This window comes from Pseudomyrmex gracilis, unplaced genomic scaffold, assembly GCF_002006095.1.
Source record: "Pseudomyrmex gracilis isolate BER0280 unplaced genomic scaffold, ASM200609v1 scaffold_46, whole genome shotgun sequence".
NCBI lineage: Eukaryota > Metazoa > Arthropoda > Insecta > Hymenoptera > Formicidae > Pseudomyrmex > Pseudomyrmex gracilis.
In genome coordinates this window covers 67624-91961 of record NW_018020630.1, presented here as the reverse complement: position 1 = coordinate 91961, position 24338 = coordinate 67624, and the positions used below count along the sequence as shown (strand labels likewise).

Here is a 24338-nt window from a genome sequence, read left to right as displayed (position 1 = left end):
AATCGTCATACAGAGTTTTATTGAAATATAATGTTGAAACACATTCTAGAGAAAAATACTTAATTACGAAACCTTGCAAAAGAGAATTAAATACATAATCAAATATGTTAATCTCCCGGTATTAATATAAATATACACACTTTATTACGGGAACAATGTTTTTGTGCGCATTTTAAAAATGTTCCAAACTTAATTCATCAAAAGCGTTTGTGTAAGCGTTTTTAAATGAAGTCACATGGTGAGAAAACTCGATTGTGGAAAAGCGCGAGTCGGAGTCGTTGGGTATAGATTCTAATATGTAAAGATAGATTCGCCGGTGAGGGGCGATCGTATATATTTAGAAAAGTGTTCGGCTTGCCAAAGAACTGAGAGAGACTCGCATCTCGACGTGCGAGATTTCTCCGTTGCTAATTTCTCTCTTCTTATTCTACCTCTAACCGCTTTATCTCTTTTACAGCTTCTTCTCTTGAACGAGACACTTAACAAGAACGTCGTTGTTAACTACTTTCCGGATGAGTGCGAAGCGCGCACGCCGTTGGAACAGCGAAGTCACGCGTGCGATTTTAACAAATTAAATATTTCTTACGCACAAATGTCTGTGGGTGTGTATAGATTTTGAGACAAAAAAAAAAAGAATTTTACGAATTTTTCAAAAAATATCTGTACAATTGTAAATTTCACAATGTTTTATTTAAGTTTGATTTTTTATTTAAGTTTTTACTTAAGCTTTTTTTTATTTAATTTTTTATTTAAGTTTTTATTTAAGTTTTTTTTAAATAGTTCAAATATATAGTTTAAAAAGTGTTCTATTTATTTTCATCGGAATTTTTCTTTTTCTGTATGTTCTTTTTCTCTCTCTCTCTCTTTGGACAAATTTAGCGACATGTTTTGACAACACGCGAATAATTACCTGCTGTTTTTGCGGTTTGAGAATTACGTTTTTTTTTTTAAGTCAGTAAACAAGTGAGCTTAAAGGGCTTAAGATTGTTTTTGACGTTGTCCTTTTTTTCTCGACGTTGGTATATATATATCACGTCTTGAGAACGGAAACGAGCGGCTGACATACGGCTCTGTTTTCAGTCTATGACAGATTACCGCTGTAAGTTGTAGCAGGAAAAAAAAGATAGAGGTACCTGAATTACGTCTTTGCTCAAGCACCTCGTTGTGATGCTTCACGGAAATCTTGTGGAAACGCGGTTGTCGAAATATATATAGTCATTTCACGACCACTCGACGCTGAATTATTGCCATAACGTCGTCCGTTTACGCTCCCTTACTCAAAGAGATAGGTCTAAATTTATTGACGCAATTAAACATTTTTCTCGAACAATAAGATCATCTCTCGCAAATAAAAGATATATTACGACATTCTTGCACATTTTAGTTGAATTCCAATGGCTCACACAATGTAGAGACAGCGATGAAGTACACGCCGCACATGTGTGTAGAGGTTTTGGATATCCTATTTCTCTTAAATTAATAATGGCTTGTGAGATTTGTCATTGCAGCCATTGAACACTTCCGCGTGTACTTTGTTTTCTTGGTGTTTCTATTCGAACAACGCATACGTTGAGTGACAATTACATTGCGTTAGGCGTCCAAAGTAAACTGAAGATCGCGTTGTATCGTTCAGTGACAAGTGGATCATTCTATTTGCGAGGCTACAATTTTATATACACCCAATGGTAAGTAATTAGTGGAAGCGTCACATACAATTTTATATATTAATTGTTATATAAATATTTTTATTTATTTTATCTGTAAAAAGATGCGTACTTTTTTGCATTGTCTTATTAGCAAAAACATTTTATTTCAATTTTAACGAGAAGCTGAAATTGTACAACTTTTTTTTTTAAATTGTTCTCGATGAAAAATTGATCTCAGACTAAAATCTATCATTCAAATTAAATACGTAATATGTGTTTTATATTATGTAATAAAACACATTTATTATACATATGTATATAACATATGATTTGTCGCGCTAAATACGACAGAGCGGACGAACCGCAAGCAATTCGAAATTCTTTGATGTCGCAATATCGGAAACGAGGCTACGCGTCGCTCATTTGCTAGCAATAATTTCGCGTGTCTCTCGACAAATTCGAAAACACGCGATCAATTTATTGTTTCTCTTGTTAAAATGAGATACAAAAGTATCTCTTCTGCATTGTGTACAGCCATGTTGCAACCCCGTCCAATTTCATCACGCGAATACGCCAACGTGTGAAATTCCATTCCGGTGACTTTTCGGCAGTCATTTGGTTTTACTGTCGATAGCGCGGGTTCATTTTTAGATTCGTTGCCGACGACGGCCGCGTTCATATGACAAACTCACCGATGACAAGAAATAGAACGCGCAATGACGAAGTCGCGTTTCAATAGCGTTAAGTGTAACGCCACGTCGTACATATATATGTGTATATTCGGCTTCGTGTATAAAAATAAGACGTTAAAAAAAAAAAAAAAACAGATGCGTGTCTAATTTGTGAAACTCTTACAAGAGGAAATAAAAAAAAAAAAAAAAGAAAGAAACTTGAGCGGTGACATGCGGGCTGCTAAAAGAAAATCGTAATAAATGCCTTTGCCTCTGTGCAATATAGACCGCGCGAATATCTGTCAACGCGGTTACTCGCGAATTGCGATGCCCCAACCTTGGATAATTCGCCAGCATTATTTTTTTGCTTCGTAATATTGTTGCAATAAATTGCACCTTGCGTCATCGCAACGATGAATAAACAGTAAGGGGGATTTGAATTAAAAGTGGCACGCGCGATAAAAATATCTTCGCATTGCAGCTCCCTTGTGTATCTGTAAATTGAGAGACAACGAATGTACGCGATAAAAAGATTTCGGAACGCGACATTTAGCTCGTATATGTGAATATCACTGTTCTCCGATCTCTTTGAATCTGAAAATGAGCCAATTATCGCGATATCGCAACCGCGGCGATTTTGAGTAGTGGAACAGCGTCCACTCGCGTCGGCGATGCTACAACTACTCGCATAGCGAGAAGTGTCCGAGCAGATCGCGTTGTTATCACTTATCGGACACGGCCTCTTGTACGAAGACAATTTTATACATAGCGTTGCGGCGTCCACGCGTAGGTAGGCGTATGGCGCGTGACTCTCCCGGTGGGAGACAGAGAATTTCGAAGACGTGATGACGGTCACGACGGAGGTGGTGGTCGCGATGGTGGGAAAGAGCGCTGCAAGCTCGTAGCGGTGTCTCGATATCTCTCGTGTTTAGTTGGCGCGCGGGGGCCCAGCGATTGGGTGGAACGGCCAATAGAGACGCTCCGTGCAAAAGAAAAGAGAGTAAGGGTGCAAGAGAGCGGAGCACAAGAAGGTGACGAGCGACCACACGACGAGTGTCGACGACGACGACCTAAATAAGACGAAGACGACCGAAAATTAAAAAAAATAATCAAAGTTTCTCTCTCTCAAGCTTTTCCTCGAGTTTGTTTCTCGAGCGAGCTTAAAGTAGAAATCAAATCCGAGAGTCTCTCGAGCCGAGTGTGTGTGTAGTCTGCCTCGGGTGGGTTGGGAGTGGATTCGAGTAAGTAGCGCCGTGGGAAAACGGGCTCCGAGTGTCGGGACGACTCTCGGGAAGAGAAAGAAGAGCTTGTTCTCTCTCCTGGATATCTCTCGGAGACACGCAAAACCCGCTTCAAGTAAGTTTCTCGATGATACGTTGGATGTGAATACGTTGTGTGCGAGCTGCGAGGGAGCGTGCGCGACGACTTACCGCGATACTCGCCGCGTGTCAGTGCGACTGTCTTCGCTGTTAGTTTGCTCAAAGTGTTCGAGAATTTACCTTCACATTGATTTTTTTTTCTTATTTTTCTGTCTTTCGATAATCACCTGTTATAAGTCCACGTTAACGTCACGTCAAGAGTCGCGTGTGGATCAGTGCCGAAGTGAGTTGAGCAACAAGTGACGAACTGTATATCTCGGTTTCGCGCACGCTCACTTACGCGAGTGACTTATAAAAATGAGGGAACAAGTGGATCACGGAGGTATGTCACTTTTTTTTTCACAACAATTGATTTCAGTTTTTTTTTTTTTCTACTCCGCGGTAGAACATCACACACAAATCATGTTGCACTCGGTCATTTTCATCTCTATGTATCACGGTACTTTAACATTCTGACATAGCTCGATTATATAATCCAACGAGTTATATTCGTGCGAACAGACGCGTCGAGAGACGTGATTGATATAGGCTTCCACCGGATGGCAGGAACGCGTGGAATTGGAAAACAAGTGATGGCGGTCAACGATTAGAACGACGCGAGTCGAACATTTTTCGTAAGCGCCTTACTTTTTTGTCTACCAGAATTTTGATATCGTTTGGAGAACAAAAAAGAAAAAGTGCAAATATTTATTTGAGTAACGGCGTAAGTTGATTTCTTTGGTATTTTGACACTGTGCAGTTTTGTTCTTTGATAATAGATTCAAATCAATTGGAAATTGTGATTATCGATACTCCAGAGTTTTAACATCAATTTCCAACAAGCACTTGATCCGGACGAGTTTCTCTCTCTCTCTCTCTCTTTCTTTCTCAACATCTGAACTTTACATGAATAATTACCTCGCGAGTTTCGTCGCGGCGACGGGCGACGGTGACTATTCGTAGACTACTATCTAGGTATCTAGGTTCGGAGTCTACTTATTTTTAGGAGGGCGTGTAATGTGAGGAGCAGCGGTTCGTCGTTCCGACGAGAACCATCTTTTCGTTTGTTCCATCCGTCTATCCCTCATGTCATCGTGCCGTCCGACACTTTGTCTAACGCATCATTTGTCGCTTCGTCTTCGCGTTGACTTCCTCAATCTTTCGCGGCTCGTATTTTATACGCGTCAATTTAGAGAGTTCTATTTACCTTTCCTTCTAAATTCTATTTGCATCATCTCATGTGTCATTCGAATGATTTATAAGACCATTTGACGATATCCCGCATTGTGTCTAATATATTGTGTTTTACAGACAAATTAGACTATTTAGATTTTGTTCATCCACATCGCTGCGTCTGCTACTTTCAAGTATGTTGTTAATATTCTTTTCACAGTACAGTATATTTCAAAAACTTCTTGCAAACTCTTCGTCCGTTATACGGACACTATAATTCTCTCTAGTTCCCTCAATTCAGTAACCGAATGAGAGAGCCCCAGAGAACGCTCGCGACCGATTTAAAAATATCCCACACCGAATATCTGCAAGATTCAATAAATTCGGAGAAGTTCGGCGAATGAAACCACAAAAAGTAAGATAAATAAGATAAATAAGATACACGCATCGTGAAAAAATCCGCCAAAAAATCCAAAAAATCCGTCTGTAAAGGAGAAAGAGAGAGAGAAAGTCTTAAGAATAGATAAATTAAACTATTTTGTATGAAGCAGACGTGCGTGTATTTTTGGCATTCTTGCTGCGTAAAATTTGCACAACTTAAAATACAAATGTCAAACGGTAAGATTTAAGCAGTAACATTTAAATCGATTAGTCATTCGCTGCGCTCTTGCATATGTGTGTATATATATATACATATATATATATATATATACATATATTTATATATATATATATATATATATATATATATATATATATATATATATATTTCGAATGTCGTATTTTGTCGGCCAAGCGGCACGTTTCACCTGTTGATCATGAGACTCGAGTTACGATCAGTATGAAATGACTAATACATTATTCTTGGTCGTTTGTTTGTCATTGTCACAATTCGGACCGAGAAATTTGTCGCTTCTTCTTACATCTTATTTAATTAATGTCATTTAATTACTCTACGTCCATACAATTTACGCTTCAACAAGTTATAAACAAGTTAATATACATACATATAAAACATAACAATCTTTTCAGATTTAATGATGTATGAAAAATATGATAATGAAAAAAAATGTATTGTTCGAGGCTGGATAACAGAAAGTTGACCTAGAAACCAATCCGTGTTTTTGACCCTTGCTCATTACGACATGCAGAACATGTCAAGTGCAACATTTGTTTAGTAACATTGTCAAGTTTATTTTCTAAGCATATGTATGTGTTTTTAGTTTTTTACATACTCTTAAAAAATTATTATAATTGATAGAAGATCTACGATGCATCTTACTTTATGAGATTTTAGTATCGTGTGCGTTATTTTATGATTTATTTTAATTAGGATATTTTTTTTCTCTTTGTTTTTTTTTTTTTTGTCAAAACAGTTGATAATTTTATTTGAATTTTTTGCGTTATCTCGCGAATAATATACAATTTTTATTACATACGAGCTAAGTGAGCCTTTTGACTGTATTTCGCATAATCTCTGATCTTCCGACATTTCGCAGTGTTTTGCCAAAAAGTCGAACGCAAAACCAGTTATTTACGCGACTTTGCGCATTTTATCGCGGATAGATCGGGGCGTCGATCGATGATTTTACTGCCGCTGCCGCCAATTCAGTTTGAGTCAGTCGACGAAAATAGATCGCGCGCGGTGCGACGCAAGTAACACGGTCAGTAGTATAGACACGGGAAGAGTGCGCCCGCGAAAATGCACCGCTTCATTACGAACCTCAACGAATAAGATTCGGTTTCGGATATATAATCTTACTTTGATCTCGAAGTCATCTCGGGGAACAAATCGTTGTTTGTTGTCGACAAAACAGGCGACAGGTTAAAAAAATTCGACTTTAAAATGTTTTATTTTAAAATAGAATTAAGCAAAAAAAATTTTATTCTCTTTATTTCTGAGAGAGAAAGTTCGCACATTAATTTTAAAATGTGAATCATCTTATGACACGTGTAGTTATAGTAACGTGGACTATTAAATCTTCAGATTGCTCATTTCACATGATTATCAAGCGCGAGTAGATACGTCACAACATTAGTCACGAATTACACAATTAATTCGATTAAAAATAAACGTAATGACGATTTATTTATAAAAACTTCTAGTATCGCATCACATGCGTAGGATCTTAACGATTGTTTACCGCGCTCTATTTTAGAATGATCCTGTGGAACGTGCTCTCACTTGTAAATTCGACGACAAAGAGAGGAAATTAGTTCGCGCGGCTGAGAAATCTGTCAGAAACAATCACGTCATTTTGACAATATCGGTTCTTTGTTATAAATATCACGGATATTTATTTCTACACATTGGCGCTAACAAACTAAAGCTGGTTCGGTATTCTATTTTTGAGTCGCGTTTCTTTCTTGTGTAATCTCTCTTGTTCTATGTTTCGTGCATTTGTCACTCATCCGATTTTGATTTACTAAATTTATAACAGATTGTTTTGAAGACAAATTATATATACATACATATATATATATATATATTGTATGACACATCTGTCTGGTGATGAAATCAAATTTGATTAGTCAGACCGAAATCTATTATACGCTCGATGGCAATGTGCTACTTATTTATTGGGACACAGTGTCATCAAATATGTATTGTATACACAAATAGCCAGAACAGAATTATGCCAAAGTGAAGCAACACTTTCTATATAAGCCAGCAAAAATATTAGGTCAGTTTAATGTCGATACACACACACACAGTTTATTATATTCAGCATACATTCCAGTACGAATATGTGGTATAGACCGTATCATGTTTCTCGATCAATATCTCAACAAATTGCATTTTTTGAAATTACTTTCTCTTTTGTCTGAAAATTGAGACAAGATGTACTACTCGTCATCAATGATGTGATCTTTTCGAAGGTCCCTTTCGATCTTCGGTCATTCCCTTCTTCGCTTGGCACAAGCGACGCCTTTCTGTCAAACGAGTATTTTCTAACAAAGAGCAAGAACCTCGCTCGCTGCGCAATGAATAAATCTGTTGTTTTGTTATTGGTTTAGCTATATTAACAAATTCTTATTGTTGTTTAAATAAAAACAATTCACGTCTCGTAAGACTAATTTAATTCTTAGAAGACGGAGCGCTACGCAGCTGAACGCTTTGTACGAACTCTAATTAGTAAATTAAATTACATTGTTTAATTCTTGGATTGGGTTGAATTTTTCTCAAGTACATCATTCTGAAAGGATAATTACGCGCGGATCGTTACGCCGCTGCAACAGCTTTTGCGAACGAATATGTTCGTTTCCAAATCTTAAATTAATTATAAAAAAGTTTAATACGCAAACTTCGCTACGGGTGCAAGTGCAGTTTGCTTGATATATATATATTTAACAAGACAAAATATATATATATTTGTATTTCTATAATTTATAACAATCCAACATACTTTTTCCACGTTTGGACTATTTGTTGCATTTATTTTTGTTTGTAAAAACTTGTTTGTAGAACGATTAATCGTGGCGCGGATATCAAAAACGAACCAAGGAATGCGAACGCGCTGTTACGAAGTGCAAGTAATTTCAAGAATGTATGCGGGGCCACTTGCCAAGTCTTACCATGACGTTGTAACACTCGGATTATCCGTTTTGTACTTCGTTTGGTCGATCCGGTAGACTTCTCGTCGAGAGCATCTCTCTGTGTGTTCTGTCTCGTCCAAAAAGATCAGCCGCCAGTTCGTACATTTATGTGTGTCAATCATGAATTTGTCTCTTTCTAGAAAAATATACAATTACATCAAAAATTCCTTAATTGTTTATTTTCATTAAGTTCAGAACACACTAAACGCTGAAACAAAATCTTTCTGCGAGAAGACGGTTTTGGTTTTTTGAAATTTGTTACATAAAAAAGAGACGAGTACCTGAGATTTTAAAACATTGAATTCAAGTTTTCGAAATGTGTAACAACATTAATTTTCTCGAACTGTGATGGTCACTTTGCAAAGTACGATTATGTATTGTGGCTTGTTTATTTGGCACTCTTAGAAACAGTGCGAGCGAGTAGCAGCCAGGCGTATCATGTTTCCATCGCCTGGCTGGAGTTGACATAATTAAATGATTTGTTTCACAATTTTGCGGCCTGAACGGTGGCAGTCGACCAATTATTTCGGATCTCACATTACCGGAAGGATATCTTGTCGCATTTTGACGTCTACCCTTGCACTTGGCAGCCTCTCTTCTCGTACCCGTGCGCGCGTTACGCGAAACTAATTCATACTTTTGCAGCGGTTATATTCTCAATATATTTATGTAATTTCTCAAATATTCAAATTTGAACGCGAATACGCTAAACTTTTGTTTTACTTATTTACGTGGTTATGAAATTTTGCAGGCGATTGTTGCTTCCATCGAACACAAGACGTACGTGCAATAAATTTGCGTCATAAAATTTCGTCGAAAATCGAAATAAATAAGAACGTTTTTATTGTTGATCGTTGAACAATTATTGTTTCCAAATGTGCGCACGCGACGAAGGTGCGCGAGAGAACAGGTGCAAGGGAACGTGTGTCATCGCGCGTCGGGCCGCGTCACGCGATACGTCACGCGAAAATAATCCCACCACGTATAGCTGGCGATGATCGGTCTTCTCTTGGAATCGACACCTCTGGCATTTGGTGGTGTCGCGCGGCGCGATATCTCGAGTCTCTCAAAGGAACGATTGTCGCGCGCCCGGATGATGCGCGTGAACGTATCACATCCGACTGGGTTGTATCGTGACCCAAATGCACGCGGTTTCCACGGTTAGATGCCAAACATAATAACCGATTACTAAGATAACTGGCCCCAGTCTATTTTCGAGCCAAGAGCCGCATTAATAATAGTGGCCTTACGTCACTCTGCACGACTCCTTCCACGGCCTTGGGGCCTCGTGGAAAATGCGCAATCTGGTCGCGAAAGAACGAGCGAGTCTCGCGATTTCCGCGAAAATGCGCCTCTCGCCACGCTCAATTTGCAGTTAAACATGGACCGCTAACGGTTCTTCATCGGTTAGGTAAGAACTCGCGTGGCGCGGCCCATCGCCGACGAAAATAGGCCCGACACTCGTAAATTATGAGGTCCTTTCGACGCAGCTCTTTGAAGAAAAGCAGGCGTCGCTCATTCGCGCGTTGAGTATTTCACGCGCTGAATTATTATTAGATCGACGCAAAAATAATTCGCAATTCAAACCTTATGGCTCTCTCCACGTTGTGTGTAATAACAGGTATCTGACATTTTTTTTTGTATATTTATGCGAAAAATAGAGTTATTGTGGTGAGAGATCGTATAAAATTGTGTTTACTCTGGCCAATATTTATTGTTATAATAATTACAAATAATCAACATATATATATATATATATATATATAATATTAAAGATATTTTACGGGCATTGGTTGCTTTTGCCAATTCAATGAGAGTGCGATTGTGAAATTTGAAGCAATATTATTTCACACGTTATCGCGTTCTCCACGCGACTCCGAACGGAGTGGTTCTCGGAAAATTTCTGTTTCCGTCACTTCCAGAGCGTGATCTGAAAATACAGGCGCTCGGCAAAACAAATCGTACGCGTTAAACGCGTTAAACCGTAGCGAAAACAGTCATCACACGTGTTATTTATCGAGTCAGTTATTATTTTCGAGAGATTCGGGGTGTTTTCGGCAATCGACGGCGCGACGCGGCGCAGCGAAGTCGCGACTCGGCGGCCAAGAAATGAGAAGCGATTTCAGCTGTTGGTCGCCGCCGCTACGGCATTACACGTGACAATCTCTCTGTTTTCTACTTATAGAAATTATGTAAACTTCTATTTTCAATTTATTGTACATACACACGATACAAATCGTTGTCGGACGTTCTTCTTTTCGCAACCAAAGTTGCGCTTCGTATCGTCGTTTTCTGGCGGCTTTATCTTCGAGATCTTCGAACGCATTATTTTGTCGCTGTTCTATTGAGAAACAGAAGAAAACGAACATAATCGTCGTTTTAATGTCCGCAGAAATGTACACACGGATACACTGTTTGTTTTTGACGGTTTACAGCAAGACGAGTGATACTCGTCGGTCGTCGCAGTTTCCTTCATTGATTCATATCTTTCTAGGATAAATACCGACTCGTGTAGGAACTTCGTCACGAGGTGCCACGGTCGTAAGGCGCGACGCTAAAGAAGACTAAGTATAGGCACTCGCGTAAAAATAGCTGCGTCGCGGTTGAGGCAACTACAGGTGACAGCAGCTCAAGCTGCCAAGGTTTACTGAACCACAGTGACGAATCTCGAGCTTACAATCGATGCCGTCACACTACGAGCTTCAAACTATAATCAACCTCAATATCAGCGGTCATTCAGTAGTTACCTAAAAAAACGTTCACGCAACAGATAGACAAGAAGATTAAAGTTTTGTTTTAATTCGACTTTTTATTTTTTTTTAATTTAATTTTTAATCTGATATATTGTGACACAAGTGATTTTGCTAATGTTACAATTGCGAGAGACATTTGAGAAATTCAAAATTTCGCTTACGAGAGCGATGTTGAATATAATCCAGACAGTACGTGTCTCTAAAAGACGACTTAAGTCTCTTTTGAACATCTTCAAGATGTCTTCTGGCCTTTCTGTGCTGCCTGGGAAAGTTCGAAGATCATTTTGATTTTCTCCGCATCCGAATTCTCCAACGAAACTCTACAAAGAAATAAATCTTACTTAGATATTCTTTTTTACAATTTTCCGTTGGCTTTTTGCTTACAGAACTCCTAGAATACATTGCGGGTGAGACACAGGGGAGATATAGTAAATAATTCACGCGAGAAAATCGCGGGTTGGATGGTGCCGCTGGCCGGCGCCATTTGAACCAACGAGCCAGTCGAAGGAACAGGTCTTCCTTTTGATCCCTGGTGCATATAATCACGAGAACAGGACCGGGTTCTTCGTGTAGGGACAAAAGGTGCGAAGGCGTGCCTCCAGCACAATGGGGGTCGCCGACGACTTCGCGCCCAGCTTCACGCAGAAGCCGCAGCTGCGGCAGGAGGACGACGGCAACCGATTGATATTCGAGTGTCAGCTGGTGAGTTCGCCCAAGCCCGAGATCTCTTGGTTCCGCGGCGAGACCGAGCTCAGCCAGGATGACAGGACCAACTTCAAGATACAGAGCGTCGGGACCAACAAGTTTCTGGTGGTGCTCGAGCTCGATGATGTCATCGAGACCGACGCCGGTCTCTACAAGGTCAAGGCGAAGAACAAGATGGGCGAAGTCGCAGCCTCCATCAACCTCAACTTCAGTCGTGAGTTCTCTCATATGTATTCTAGTTGTGTGCGAGATAATAAATTCACATCACGCGATTGTTCCGATCTCCACGTGATATATATTCCACTTTAATCAGTTTTTATAACTATGTATTAGCTAGTTATAAACTCTTAAAACGTGATTCTTTAATATCTTTTCTCTTATCAAAACTAATATCGTATGATTAAAATATAGAAGAAAAGAAAAAACTTTTAGAGATTACAGACTTAAACGTTAAAGTTCTTTGAACAGCGGTAATTGTTTTTCTTAGAAATTTCTTTTATTTGAAATTGATTCTAATCGGCTCGTTTTCTTGTGATTAACATTTCGTTATATTTTTCTAGCGATGGATGAGCCTAGAGAGAAGTAAGTCAAGTGAAGTTTGTGCAAAGAGAGAAAGAGTTTGTCGCTTCTCCAGGCTCCATTTAATTAACTCGTTTTACGTTACATTTTACGCTTCACTTTAACGTGCTTTTGTTCTTTTGTTTTTTTTTTTTTTTGTTTCTTTTATTGTACTTTTTGCTTTATTTTTATTTGCCGCTTATTTTGTTGTCTTTTGTTGTTCTATGATTTTAGCTGCTGAACAATCCATTAGGAGAGGGTGAGTTAGCTCTTACTCTGTGATTCGAGTGTGTTCGTTAACTTGTTGTTGGTACTAGCATTAGTGAATAAATCTTTTCTGGGTTTTTCGTATCTGTCCTCTGCTTTTTGGGACGAAATTCAAGACGCGTCTTACGTAACTAAGTGATGGTATTACGCGAAGGTCCAAATCTCTTTCTGTGTGTGATACATTATTTACTATTACGTTATCTCGACCGATAACGTTCGAGTGCACGTTAAATCGGATCGACCGAGAATAACCGTCGCAGTATGCCCGCTATTTTAAGTCGCGTTTGTGCCGCACACGCCGCGCAATCCGATAGACGAGGATTGTGTGATGGCTCGCTATGTGCGTTAGCTCGACGATCACACACAACCGTCTTCTTACCGATTCACCCACGCAGACAGAACCGCGAAACGTGGATGGAAATAGAATTAAGGTCTTCTAGTTTTGGACACTGTTCGTGCTTCGCGTTTCTGCATCACAAAGTGGCCGAATTATTTCGGCCAAACGTTTGTCTCTCGCAGACAATATCGCTTGCATTATACGTTCACATCTCCTTAGATGTGATTGAGGGAGAAAGAGAAATACAAAAAATTGATCGAACCATCAGTTTGCGCTGTCAGTTTGCGTTAACGTATATCTTGTAGAAGTCGCATCTTCTACTTTTTTGTGCAAGCAAGGAAATTGTTTTAATTTCTGTGAACTCTACTAAACTTAAAAATGTATACATATATTTTTATATAAATAACATAATGTGTGCGTATAAATTTAACATTTTGCAATTTAATTTCTTAATAACAGGTTCGGTTGAAACGTTGCAATTATGTTTTATAAGCGAGTTACGTCGCAACGCGGCAGCTGTTAAATCAATCCACAAGATATCTTTGTGCAATCCCCGCGGCGGAAAGCATTTATCAGCTCCCAAATCTCTTCTCGCATACCGCTACTCGCAGCTTACATTCCCGCGACTCTTGGTGCGACTTTAACGATTTTCGAAAGATAATTCGAAACTGGGTCGAGAATGCCTCTCCTCCACGTAGCTCCTCTCGTCGAGTCGCAGTCGGCGGCGACGACGGCGACGATGACACGACGAGAAGCTGTATTTTCGGATCGCATCGACAGACGTGATTCCCGTGAATTTCTAAAAGTAACGCGAGCCTTTCGGCTTCCACGCGTCTCCCAAAATGCGTCGCGTTTATCGCGTTTCTCCATGATGCAAAATGAAAAGGAGTGAAATAATTCAGTTAAAAAAACGCAACGTATGGGGATTCGCGCGTAATTCGCGATATTCTGAACGAACGTTTGAAAAAACGTTGAAGTTTTTGATACCGCGATAACGAGAAAGAATATATAATTCGTCGACATGACGAGCAAAAGTTTTGCAGCTTTGCGCGCGAGAGGAAGAGGAAACGAATCGACTTGATGAGAGTGAAAGTCGAGAGAGAAAACAGCTGCAGCCTATTTCTTCGCTAAACTTAGCCGGCAACATGCTCACCGGTGTTAATGCACTTATAGTCCATGCGGGCGGGATTGAGGTGCTGCCGCGCTTCTCCGCGTTTTGGCTCTCGAAATTTTGCGAGACTAAACATTCCCGATCGCGGGAATCGTAACGTAAATCGACACAAATCCACGTTGTAGAGAGAGAGGAGATTTGTAGAAATTTCAGAGGAAACGATCAACATGTGCACGAAAATAGTTGTGAGTAGTTTTATATCCGAGCTGTGTTCTTCTCATCTCCCGTTCGGGCGAAGTAGTTCGATTAAACAGAGCTCTGTTATTTCTGACAGTTTTCGCGAAAATCACGACAATCTCGTGAAACAGCTCTCTTTTTTATTTCTCTTGGCGCGCGCAGAGACGTTTGAAACTTATCTCATAACATTGGTTTTGTGTGTGTGAGTTTGCGCAAAGCATGCGATTTATCAGTAACGGGTGTGAAATTTTATTTCTTTTTTTTTTTTTTTAGTTTGTTAACGCGTTGGGAAAAGTCGCGTCGGAAATACAATGAAAATTATATTATAACGATCAGGCCGTAACGCAAAGTCTAAATTGTCGCGTGTGATCAACTGCGATTCAATCTTTAATTTATAACGCGCGATTTAACCGTCAACGCGTTAGCGAGCGATCAGGTTTCACGAATTTGTTTCCGCAAATTAAACGCCGCAACACGTTTATCAATTCGCGTTTGCAGACAAATTGACGGCATCGCACCGACTTTTGCGAAGAAGCCCGCGATTAGACAAGAGGATGACGGCAAACGATTACTTTTCGAATGTCGCATCACAGCCGATCCCACGCCGAAAATCACATGGTTTCACAGCGGAAACATGGTCAAAGATTCGCCAAGGCATAAGGTGCGTTATGTCGTGTTAAAAAATATCGAACGTTTTTTTTTCAGCAAGGAGCAATTAAAAGCGAATTCCGTTGAATCTCTTCGAACGAGCGTTTGAACAAAAAAAAAAAAAAAAAAAAAAAACCAATGTCTGCGTTGAAACCTTTCAGCTGACCGTCGACAAAGATGGCCATTCGTACTTCGCCACACTGGAAATAAAAAATGTGACCGTCGAGGATGCTGGCAAATATAAGGTCACGGCGAAAAACGAGCTTGGCGAGTCTAACGCCACGATTTCCCTGAATTTTGACAGTAAGTATCTGCTCCTTTTTGCGATACAAATAACCACAAATCCCCGGTGTTTTGTACACGTCGACCGATGATCCGCTTTACGTTTTCCACATCTGAACGCTTAATTTTTTCATAAATCTACGCTCAAACGTAATAACATGTAGATTTTTGTACATCAGTACGGTGTATTAATTTGTCAATAAATTCATTTAAAACAGTGGATATTTTTTTTTTTTTTTTGAATTTTGCAAAATTTAATTTTTGCACCGAGAGACAATTCTGTTGCATTAGAAAGAGAGAAAGAGAGAAAGAGTGATTCTAAGAATAAAAAACAAAGTCGATCATCGGCGCCGTTCCTCGACTCTTTTCTCATACTTTCATACTCGGGATGTATATCGATGTTCTCTTTTTTCACTTCCAACTCTTCTTCTTCATCTTTTGTCTCATTCAATTCTTTGTCCTGTTTTATCTATCTTTCCTTCATGTCAAACTCTAATATATTATATATCCGCAGTTTATTATTTAATTTTTTCCGTTCCACATTTCTCAGCTGATCCATTCTTCTCTTCAGTTTGTTTCTTTTTTTCTGTACTTTCTTGTATCTCTATTGTACATTGCGGAACTTTTATTTTTTAATAGTTTGTCTCGGTCGAGCGATGAGCACGTATCGATATCGGCTCGACGCGAGCCACGATATACAGCCCGTTGATTGATTTGATTTCTTTTTTAATCGACTAAACGGCATTTTGCTGCGAGAGAGCACACTTGCGTTTGTCTCTCACTGAAATTTACATCGTGTAAAATTTGCGTAGAAAATAATCAACTTGTGTAACAAACATGTACTGCTGCTTTCAATCACGTAATTAATTTGAATCGCATCTCGCGCATTAAATAGAAAAAAAAAAAAAAAAAAAAAAAAAAACAGATTAGCGTCAAATCGACATATGAGATACAAAAATCCGTATGCACGAGATGCGATCACAGATTTCAAGCCTTACATATTGACGCTTCGTTAGGTTGCTTCGATGACATCGTTTTTCTCTATTCATATATATATATATATATCACGGTTGCGTTTGTCGTGTGTGCAATGTCGACGAGAGAAGTCCAGTTACAGCGGAAGTCCTCGCTCGCTCGTCACACGCGCAAATGTAATTAGAAAAATATTTACAAAATTTATTGTGATAATATTACAGTTTTATGCTAACGCACATGTATATCTCTTTCCTCGTAGTTAACAACACAACAAGAAAAAGTCATACATAATATTGTACATACTCACATGTGTCTATTTGTCACATGCTTCCACTAGTCATTCTCATTCTAATTCGCTGGTAGAGAGAGTTTTTTTGATCACGAGTAAAACAAATGTTTAGATTATATGTGTTTTGTCGTATTGTATATATTTAGATATTTTATGAAACATTAATCAACACCACCGTTAACGTACGTATAATACACGACACGTATTCAATTTGCCACAAGTTTTTTCAACAATATTTACATTTTGATTGTCAAAAAGACAAGATCACAACAATATATACATATATTGTAATTATAAAAATTGAAATACAATTATGTTTCAATTAACTACATGTATTATACACAACTCACTCACTCGCAAACAGCTTTTTACGAAAGCTTGCGCATAACTTGTGTACAGTGTTGTACTATTTTCTAACTGCGCGCGCGCATTCGATAGCAAAACGAAACCTACCTAAGAAAAACTGGAGCAGGTGACACACTAATGGAGAACATAATTTTATACTTTGCCAAGCAAACAAAACGGCGAATAAAAGGAAAGAAGAATAGAGAAAGCAACCTAATTTCACAGGATATCGATGTTGATAATGGATTGAATGATATGTTGTATTTGCATATACAAGCGATGGCTTCAGTGCATCTCTTATATGCGGCGGTACGAAGCGAAAGTAACAATAACGAGTAGAGTAAATAAGTGAAAAGTAGAGATTAACTTTATTTTTCAGTAAAAAAAATTTTTTATAATATGTCTAGAATTCTAGAAACTTTACAAGCCAAATCGATACGTGACTCCGATCTCGCATCGAACTGTAAAATGCTTCGCGTATTTAAGCCTTTCGCTGCTGAAATTCACATGATCTCTTGAGAGTTCGTCGAATTGAGAAAAATTATTAACTTCGAATTATAGAGAGAGTTTGCTTCCGTTCTTTGATTTGTTTCCGTCAGTGTAAGCGGATTTTAAATGGTTAATGATGGTAAGTAATTTAACGAAAATTAAAATCGCAAAGTAATCAAATTTAATTTGTTAACATTTTTTTGTTCACAACTCTTGTCGCTCAGAATTTGTGGTGTTTAACTTCGAGATGTAGGAACGATAAAATTTACATACGGGGTCTGACGTTGCAGCGAAAGGATTGAGTAAGCAAGCAGGAATATGTAACGAACTATTGTCGATATGTCGATCGTTTGTCGAACGTAGGCGACGAGGCACCCGTACCGGAAGACGGTATTAAACCGACCTTCACCGAACGACCGGTGATAAGACAATCTGACGACGGTAACACCATCACCTTCGAATGCCGACTTGTCGGCGATCCGAAGCCGAGTGTCAAGTGGTAAGATCTGAGATTCGCGACGCGCGCAAGGAAGTATATCTAATTAAAAGATGTTATCGCTCAATGATGTTGAAAAAATCCAAGTTACTTGACCAAAAAATTAAAAAAATTAAAAAATTGTTCAAAAGTTTGACTCTTAGAATTATGTAGTTTTTCAAATACAATTTATTTTATTTATATAAACACAAAACATTTCGATAATGTTTCGTTTTTAACGCAAAGTTTAAAAGTAGAAAATAATACGAGATAAAGGAAATAAAAAATACGTACTTCCGAGCGTGCGAGATCCGCGATGCGGAAATGAATATTTCGACGTTGGCGGCGATCGCAGGTATCACGGTACCGAGGAAGTGAAAGACGGTGGACGATTCAACACGTCACTGGAACTCGATCAGAAGTTGTACCATCTCGCGAGGCTCAGGATCGACAATGTGGCGAAAGGAGACGCGGGCGAGTACAGAGCCGTGGCGAAGAACAAGCACGGCCAGGGGGTGGCCACCATTAATCTGAACTTCGAAGGTGGCGACAAGCTCAAGTAGGCATCGCTAAAAGAGAATCTGCCCTCAACTCAGTTGCTCTGCCACGTCGCAATTTACATGCATGTTTTATTCGATTCGACTCGATGCGATAGAAAGTATTTCGACGTTATATCTACACGGGTTTATCAGATAGGAATTGTTCGTAATTAAATGATTAAATGATATAAAATAACGTATGATGCAGGTATTCATAAAATTAAGTTTGCGTTTATTCGCAGTTTCGATTTAAATTGATCGATTATTATTCAAGCAAAGTGTTTTTTTTTTCTTATGAATATCCGTGTTTTTTTATCTGTGAATACCTGGAGATACAAAATGTGTAAAAAATCGCACGTTCTTTTTAAATGATAAAATTATAACTCTTGCATCACACACGAAACAAATGTATTTTAGAAGTTCATTTCTTGCATTTATCGAGACAATTATCGAGACAGCTGAAAAAAGAGCTTGCGATTTTCTAAATATTTTTTGGCGAGACGCTTATTGCAACGTGTCTGCTGAAGAACATTTATTCGCGCGTGGCGTGGCAGGCAGAATAAGAAAACAGAAACGTCCACACGACTTTATGTTCCGCACTCGTTAAATTCCCTCGAAATCGACATTTTTCGCATCTGACGATTTATACAGAATACCGGATGGCAAACCGCCGCGCTTTCCGAAGAAACCGACGATCCGTCAGGAGGGCGACTTGCTCATCATGGAGTGCATTTTGGAGGCACATCCGGTACCAGACATAACTTGGTATCAAGGTCAGAAAACGATTGCCGACAGCAAGCGCGTGAAAATGTCGCGCAAGGCCACCGGCAAGGACACGTACCTGTTGACTCTCGAGATCTCGAATCCGACCAAGGCCGACGGCGGGAATTACCGTTGCAACGCTTTTAACAACTTCGGCGAGAGTAACGCCAACATCTCCCTCAACTTCCAAGGCAAGTTTCCTTTGAAGCGCACGGCAGGGTTCTCATTGTATGTTACCTCATTTATTAAAGTTTTGTTAGATTTATATAAGATACATATATACACGCATATGTATGTAAGACAATACACAAAATTTTATTTTTTTAACGTTTTATAACACAAAACTTTTCTCATTATATTCAAAAAACTTACAACAATGGAAAAACTTTATATATTTTTCTATTTTTATTTGATATATACTGGATATCTAATTTTATTTACAATGAGATTCCTTCCGTCGACTTGGTCCGTAAACAAATCCCGTCAATGTTCCCAAGTTTCCTTCGCACGATAAATATCCTAAAAAAATCACGCGATAAATGCGACAAGTGACCACTTTTTTCGGTGAATGCACAATCGCGTTGATAATGAATCCGATTCATTAGGTAAGTATGTACATAGCCGCGCAATTTGCTAACCAATCGTGAAGTCTCTGTATATCTTCGCTTCGTAACTCATTGTGCTGCCAACAGCAACAACAACAACATCAACACCAACACGACTAACGACGCAAATCTGAACAATCGTGATGGCAGATCATCAGTGACTTGCGATCACGACGATTGGATAACGTTTCCGGTATTCTGTTCGCGAAGACCGGAAGCGATGCGCGCGCATTTTTTTGACTGACGATGTCTAACCGCGGATCTTTCCAAGATGCAGAGGAGGGCGCGGGACTTGCTCCGTCTTTCGTCGAGAAACCACGTATCATCCCGAACGAGACCGGCACGCTAATCACCATGAAGTGTAAGTGTAAAGCAAACCCCAAGCCGGAAGTCACATGGTACCGCGGCACCAACGTCGTCAAAGAGTCGTCGAAGATTTCGATCAAAACCAAAACGGTCGAGGAAGACGTCTACGAGCTTATCATGGAGATTAAGGTTCACAGCATGCAAACATTTCTCTCTCTTTCTGAATTAAAAAGAGATAATAAATTTTTTTAATTCTAAATTATTTTCCGACGTCAACAGGATCCGTCGTCACCGGATGGTGGCACGTACAGGTGTCACGTGAAGAACGAATACGGCGAAAGTAATGCGAATCTGAATCTGAACATCGAGGCGGAACCGGAACCGGAAGGCGACGGACCGACATTCGTGGAGAAGCCACGAATACAGTCGCAAAACAAGGGCAAGCTCGTTGTTATGGACTGCAAGGTCAAGGCGAAGCCGAAACCGCAGATAGTGTGGACTTGCGCCGGTCAGGTGGTGAAGGAATCCTCGAAGATCTCCATCAGCATTGTTCAAGAGAAGGAGGATATCTATTATATTAAATTGACCCTGAACGATCCTGGGCCGGATGATTCCGGTCTTTACAAGTGCAACATCAAGAACGATCTCGGTGAACTGAACGCCAATCTGACGCTGAATGTTGAGAGTAAGTTCGGTTCGCTTAATTTAACTATTTGTATAAACAAGTGGTTAAAAAAAAAAAAACAAATTTTAATTAAATCGAGATAGTTGCGTTAATAATTAACTGTTTTTTTATTCTTTATCGTAGTTATACCTGTAATCAAGGAGAAGCCGAGGGTAGTGAAAATCATTAAGAAGAAAACCGTGGTTGTTGAATGTCACGTTCTTTCTAAATTCGCGCCGGATTGCACGTGGTTCAAAGAAACTCAAGCGGTTAAGGAGGACAGCAGACACAAGTTACACGTGGAGCAAGTCAAAGAAGTAAGCTTCACATAAAAAAAATTATTGATAAAATATACATAAACATCTTTTTTTCAAAACAATGTTTTATAGAATTAAAAAAATTGGATTTTAATATTATAGAGTTTGATTATTATGTTGTTTATAATGTCGTGCAATGTTTTTTGATGTGATTTTTGTAAATAGGGCGAGTTCTCCGTAAAACTCGAAATCGAACAAATGTCGGTGGCAGACAAAGGCGTGTACAAGTTGGTAGCGCGCAACGAAAAGGGCGAAGCCACGTCGCAAGTAGTAGAAGTAACGGAAATTCCAGACCAAGGAGAAAAGCCAAAAATTGTTACCGGCCTCAAATCAATTGTACGTAGCGTTATTCAAAATGAATTGTTTGTTATAATTAATACACATATTATTGAAAGTTAGAGCGTTAATATACAAAAACATTGATTTTATTTACTTGTACTATATTTCCAGACTGTCGAGGAGGGCAAGACAGTCGAGCTCGTTGCTACTCTCGCAACGCAAGATCGAAAAGTCACTGTCACATGGTACAGGTATGTGCTCAGTGTAAAAAACCACTTTTAAATAATGTAATTTGATTTTTGATTGTTAAATCTTAACTATTAAATTTTATATCGTAAAAATCTAAAAAATTAGACTGTCAATTTTCCAAATTTATTTGATTTTGTTTTGTCAGCAACAATTGTCGATATTTCATGTTACATGTACAATTTTCGTGAGTTTTTTACTTTCATTTTATTAGACGTTGCAATACATATTTTATTTTCTGTTACAAAACGTAGAGAATCGACGGTTATCAAAGCGTCGAAAGACATCATGATCTCCTTCAACGGTCTGGATATGAAACTAACTATCACCTCGGCGTCGACCGAATTTTCAGGATCGTATAAAGTCGTTGTGAGCAACGAATTCGGCCAAGATGAGTCGTCGGCCAGACTCGTCGTCAAGGTAAGCGCAATTTCACATCATATCTGTCACGCCCCATATCTTCTCTATAAAATATTAGCATGTTACATTTAAAGTAAAATCGCCCCTGTTCTTTACCTAAATTCAAAATGTACTGTATTATGTTACTATATTGTAGTAATCGTAATAATTTACAATGTCCCTATAAAAGCCATGTATCCGTTGATCGTGCAAAGCTAAACTAGAGAATTTTTTCCAACGAGATTCTTATGATCGGTTCACGAATGATATATATGTTTCCCAATGTTGCATGCAATTTGTCCTTACCAAATTACAGAAGAAAGAGGAAAAGAAGAAAGACGAAGAGGAAGAAGAAAAGAAGAAGAAGAAGGTTGAGAAGAAGGAAGAAAAGAAAGAAGAAGAGAAGAAAGAGGAGAAAAAGGTGGAAAAGAAGGAGGAAAAGAAAGAGGAGAAGAAAGAGGAGAAGGTAGCGGCCGATATGAGCAAATTAATAACCAAAACGTCATTTAGTTATTTGTTATTTTCTGTTGTTTTTTCCTTTACTCCTTGCATTACTGTGTTTCCTCTTGTGATTAACAATGTATATGTTTACACCGACATACAAATACCGCTTACTATAATACAAATACAAGAAGAATTGATCGTTTCGTAAAATTTATTGTAATATAATTGTAATATAATTTATTGTAATGTAGATTGAGTCTCATGCACTTTGTACGAAAAAAAAATATTAAAAAAAAATATATATATATATATATAACTTTTAATATATTTTTTTTAATAACATATTGTTGCACATTATACGAAACGATCAATCTTTTGATTCCTCGACGCGACAATTGGCATATCGTTGAAAACATGTCTCGATACGAAAGGTGATAAATTCGCTATGGAGCGACGACGAGGATGAAGGATCAGAAGAATACGAGGAAGAAGTGGAAGAAGAGGAAGAAGTGGTGAGTGTAGTTGAGTCCAGCGTTGTCAGCACGGAAGCCATTCTCGAGGAATCTGACTCTGAAATAATTTCTCGCGTCGAGGTACACACATATACATACACAAACATATATACACAACAATTAATACTACATAAATTCTATAATTCTTTCCATCTAGCTTTATCAACGTTCTTTTTCTTGATAAAGCAGTATCTCGTGATAAGAAACGTCACTTTTTTTCTATCTTTGTCTTCATGACTTAGTTTTCAAATAAATTGTTACGACTAAAACAATTTGTATAAGAAATGACTTATAAAAATTATTCTTTCTAATGCACTTCTTCGTACTTTCTTTGTACAACACGCTGAAGTCGTTGTACCAAATATGTTTTTTTAAACATGTAAACCAATTTTTTTCTTGTTTTTTTTCAAGGATAAGCCCGATTTGAAACCAAATGGTATCGACAAACCAGAGGTTGGGAAGGTACGATACAAAATTTCTTTTTATTTTTTTAAGAAGGATAAAATGTGAAACAATAAATTTTTTTGCCAAGAAACAGCATACAAGAACACATTACTTCGTAATGATAATTGTGTATTATTCACCTGTCTGTTTACCTTGTCATTGTTCTTGTTATTTATTGTATACATATCTTGCCATTTAATGTCACGCCTTTAATGTTCGTGTGTACTGTGTGTTCCGCAACGTCTACGAACGCTTATCGCAAGCATTAGTGTACGTAGATATGCTGTAAAAGTAGTTTATAATTTATAGTAGTTTATAATTTATAAGTTACGTAATTGTGAATATTCTTTGTTGATTATTTATAAAATAAAATAATTTCGAGAATTTTTTATATAAAAATATTCTTATATAAACATTTTTATATGCAAATTTCTTATATATATGTATGTAAAGGACAAAAATAAAATTCTCTTAATGTGTTTTGTTTCAGAAAATGGAGATCTTACAGGTGAGTGTGAAAAATCGAACAATTGGATTTCGGTAAGACAATTAATATTGATCCGCTCGAACAAATAAATGATTTTCTGTGAACTTTAATGCTTTTTTGGCAAAATATTTCATCAATCTACAAAATAACATGTATAAGTTGCAACGCATTATTTTCAGATTTTTTCAGCATATTTTTGGAGATCTCATCTTGCACCTGCAAAAAAAATTGCTTTTTTGCAATTAATAATAATCAGTAGTTTTGAGTCATGTATACTTTCGCTGACTTTGTTTTACTTTTCACAGCTTAATTTCGGCTTATCCGCTATGTTTCTTCGAACGAGTCTCATGCACACGCTTACGCAATTGCTTCGATATTTGATTTCCTTCGTTTGGAGAAAAAATGTGCAGGTTTTCGC

At 38.3% G+C, this 24338-nt stretch overlaps 1 protein-coding gene across 18 annotated transcripts in view; it reads left to right on the top strand.

Moving 5' to 3' along the window:
- The first annotated feature begins 3225 nt into the window (after positions 1-3225).
- LOC109853311 (twitchin) overlaps positions 3226-24338 on the top strand; it is a 79580-nt gene continuing 58467 nt past the window's right edge. For 16 of the 18 annotated variants that reach the window (XM_020425277.1, XM_020425275.1, XM_020425265.1 and 13 more), the window contains exons 1-18: positions 3226-3673; positions 11585-12117; positions 12464-12485; positions 14912-15074; positions 15223-15364; positions 17805-17940; positions 18272-18475; positions 19107-19408; positions 20100-20317; positions 20408-20813; positions 20937-21109; positions 21275-21445; positions 21560-21639; positions 21889-22054; positions 22350-22499; positions 22909-23070; positions 23401-23451; positions 23924-23941. In XM_020425277.1, coding sequence (XP_020280866.1) covers positions 11805-12117; positions 12464-12485; positions 14912-15074; positions 15223-15364; positions 17805-17940; positions 18272-18475; positions 19107-19408; positions 20100-20317; positions 20408-20813; positions 20937-21109; positions 21275-21445; positions 21560-21639; positions 21889-22054; positions 22350-22499; positions 22909-23070; positions 23401-23451; positions 23924-23941 — 2877 coding nt within the window. In that variant the 5' untranslated portion in view covers positions 3226-3673; positions 11585-11804. Of the gene's footprint in view, positions 3674-3698; positions 4019-11584; positions 12118-12463; positions 12486-14911; positions 15075-15222; positions 15365-17804; positions 17941-18271; positions 18476-19106; positions 19409-20099; positions 20318-20407; positions 20814-20936; positions 21110-21274; positions 21446-21559; positions 21640-21888; positions 22055-22349; positions 22500-22908; positions 23071-23400; positions 23452-23923; positions 23942-24338 lie in introns of those variants that run through there. The other 2 variants (XM_020425279.1, XM_020425261.1) reach the window with 2 other exon arrangements.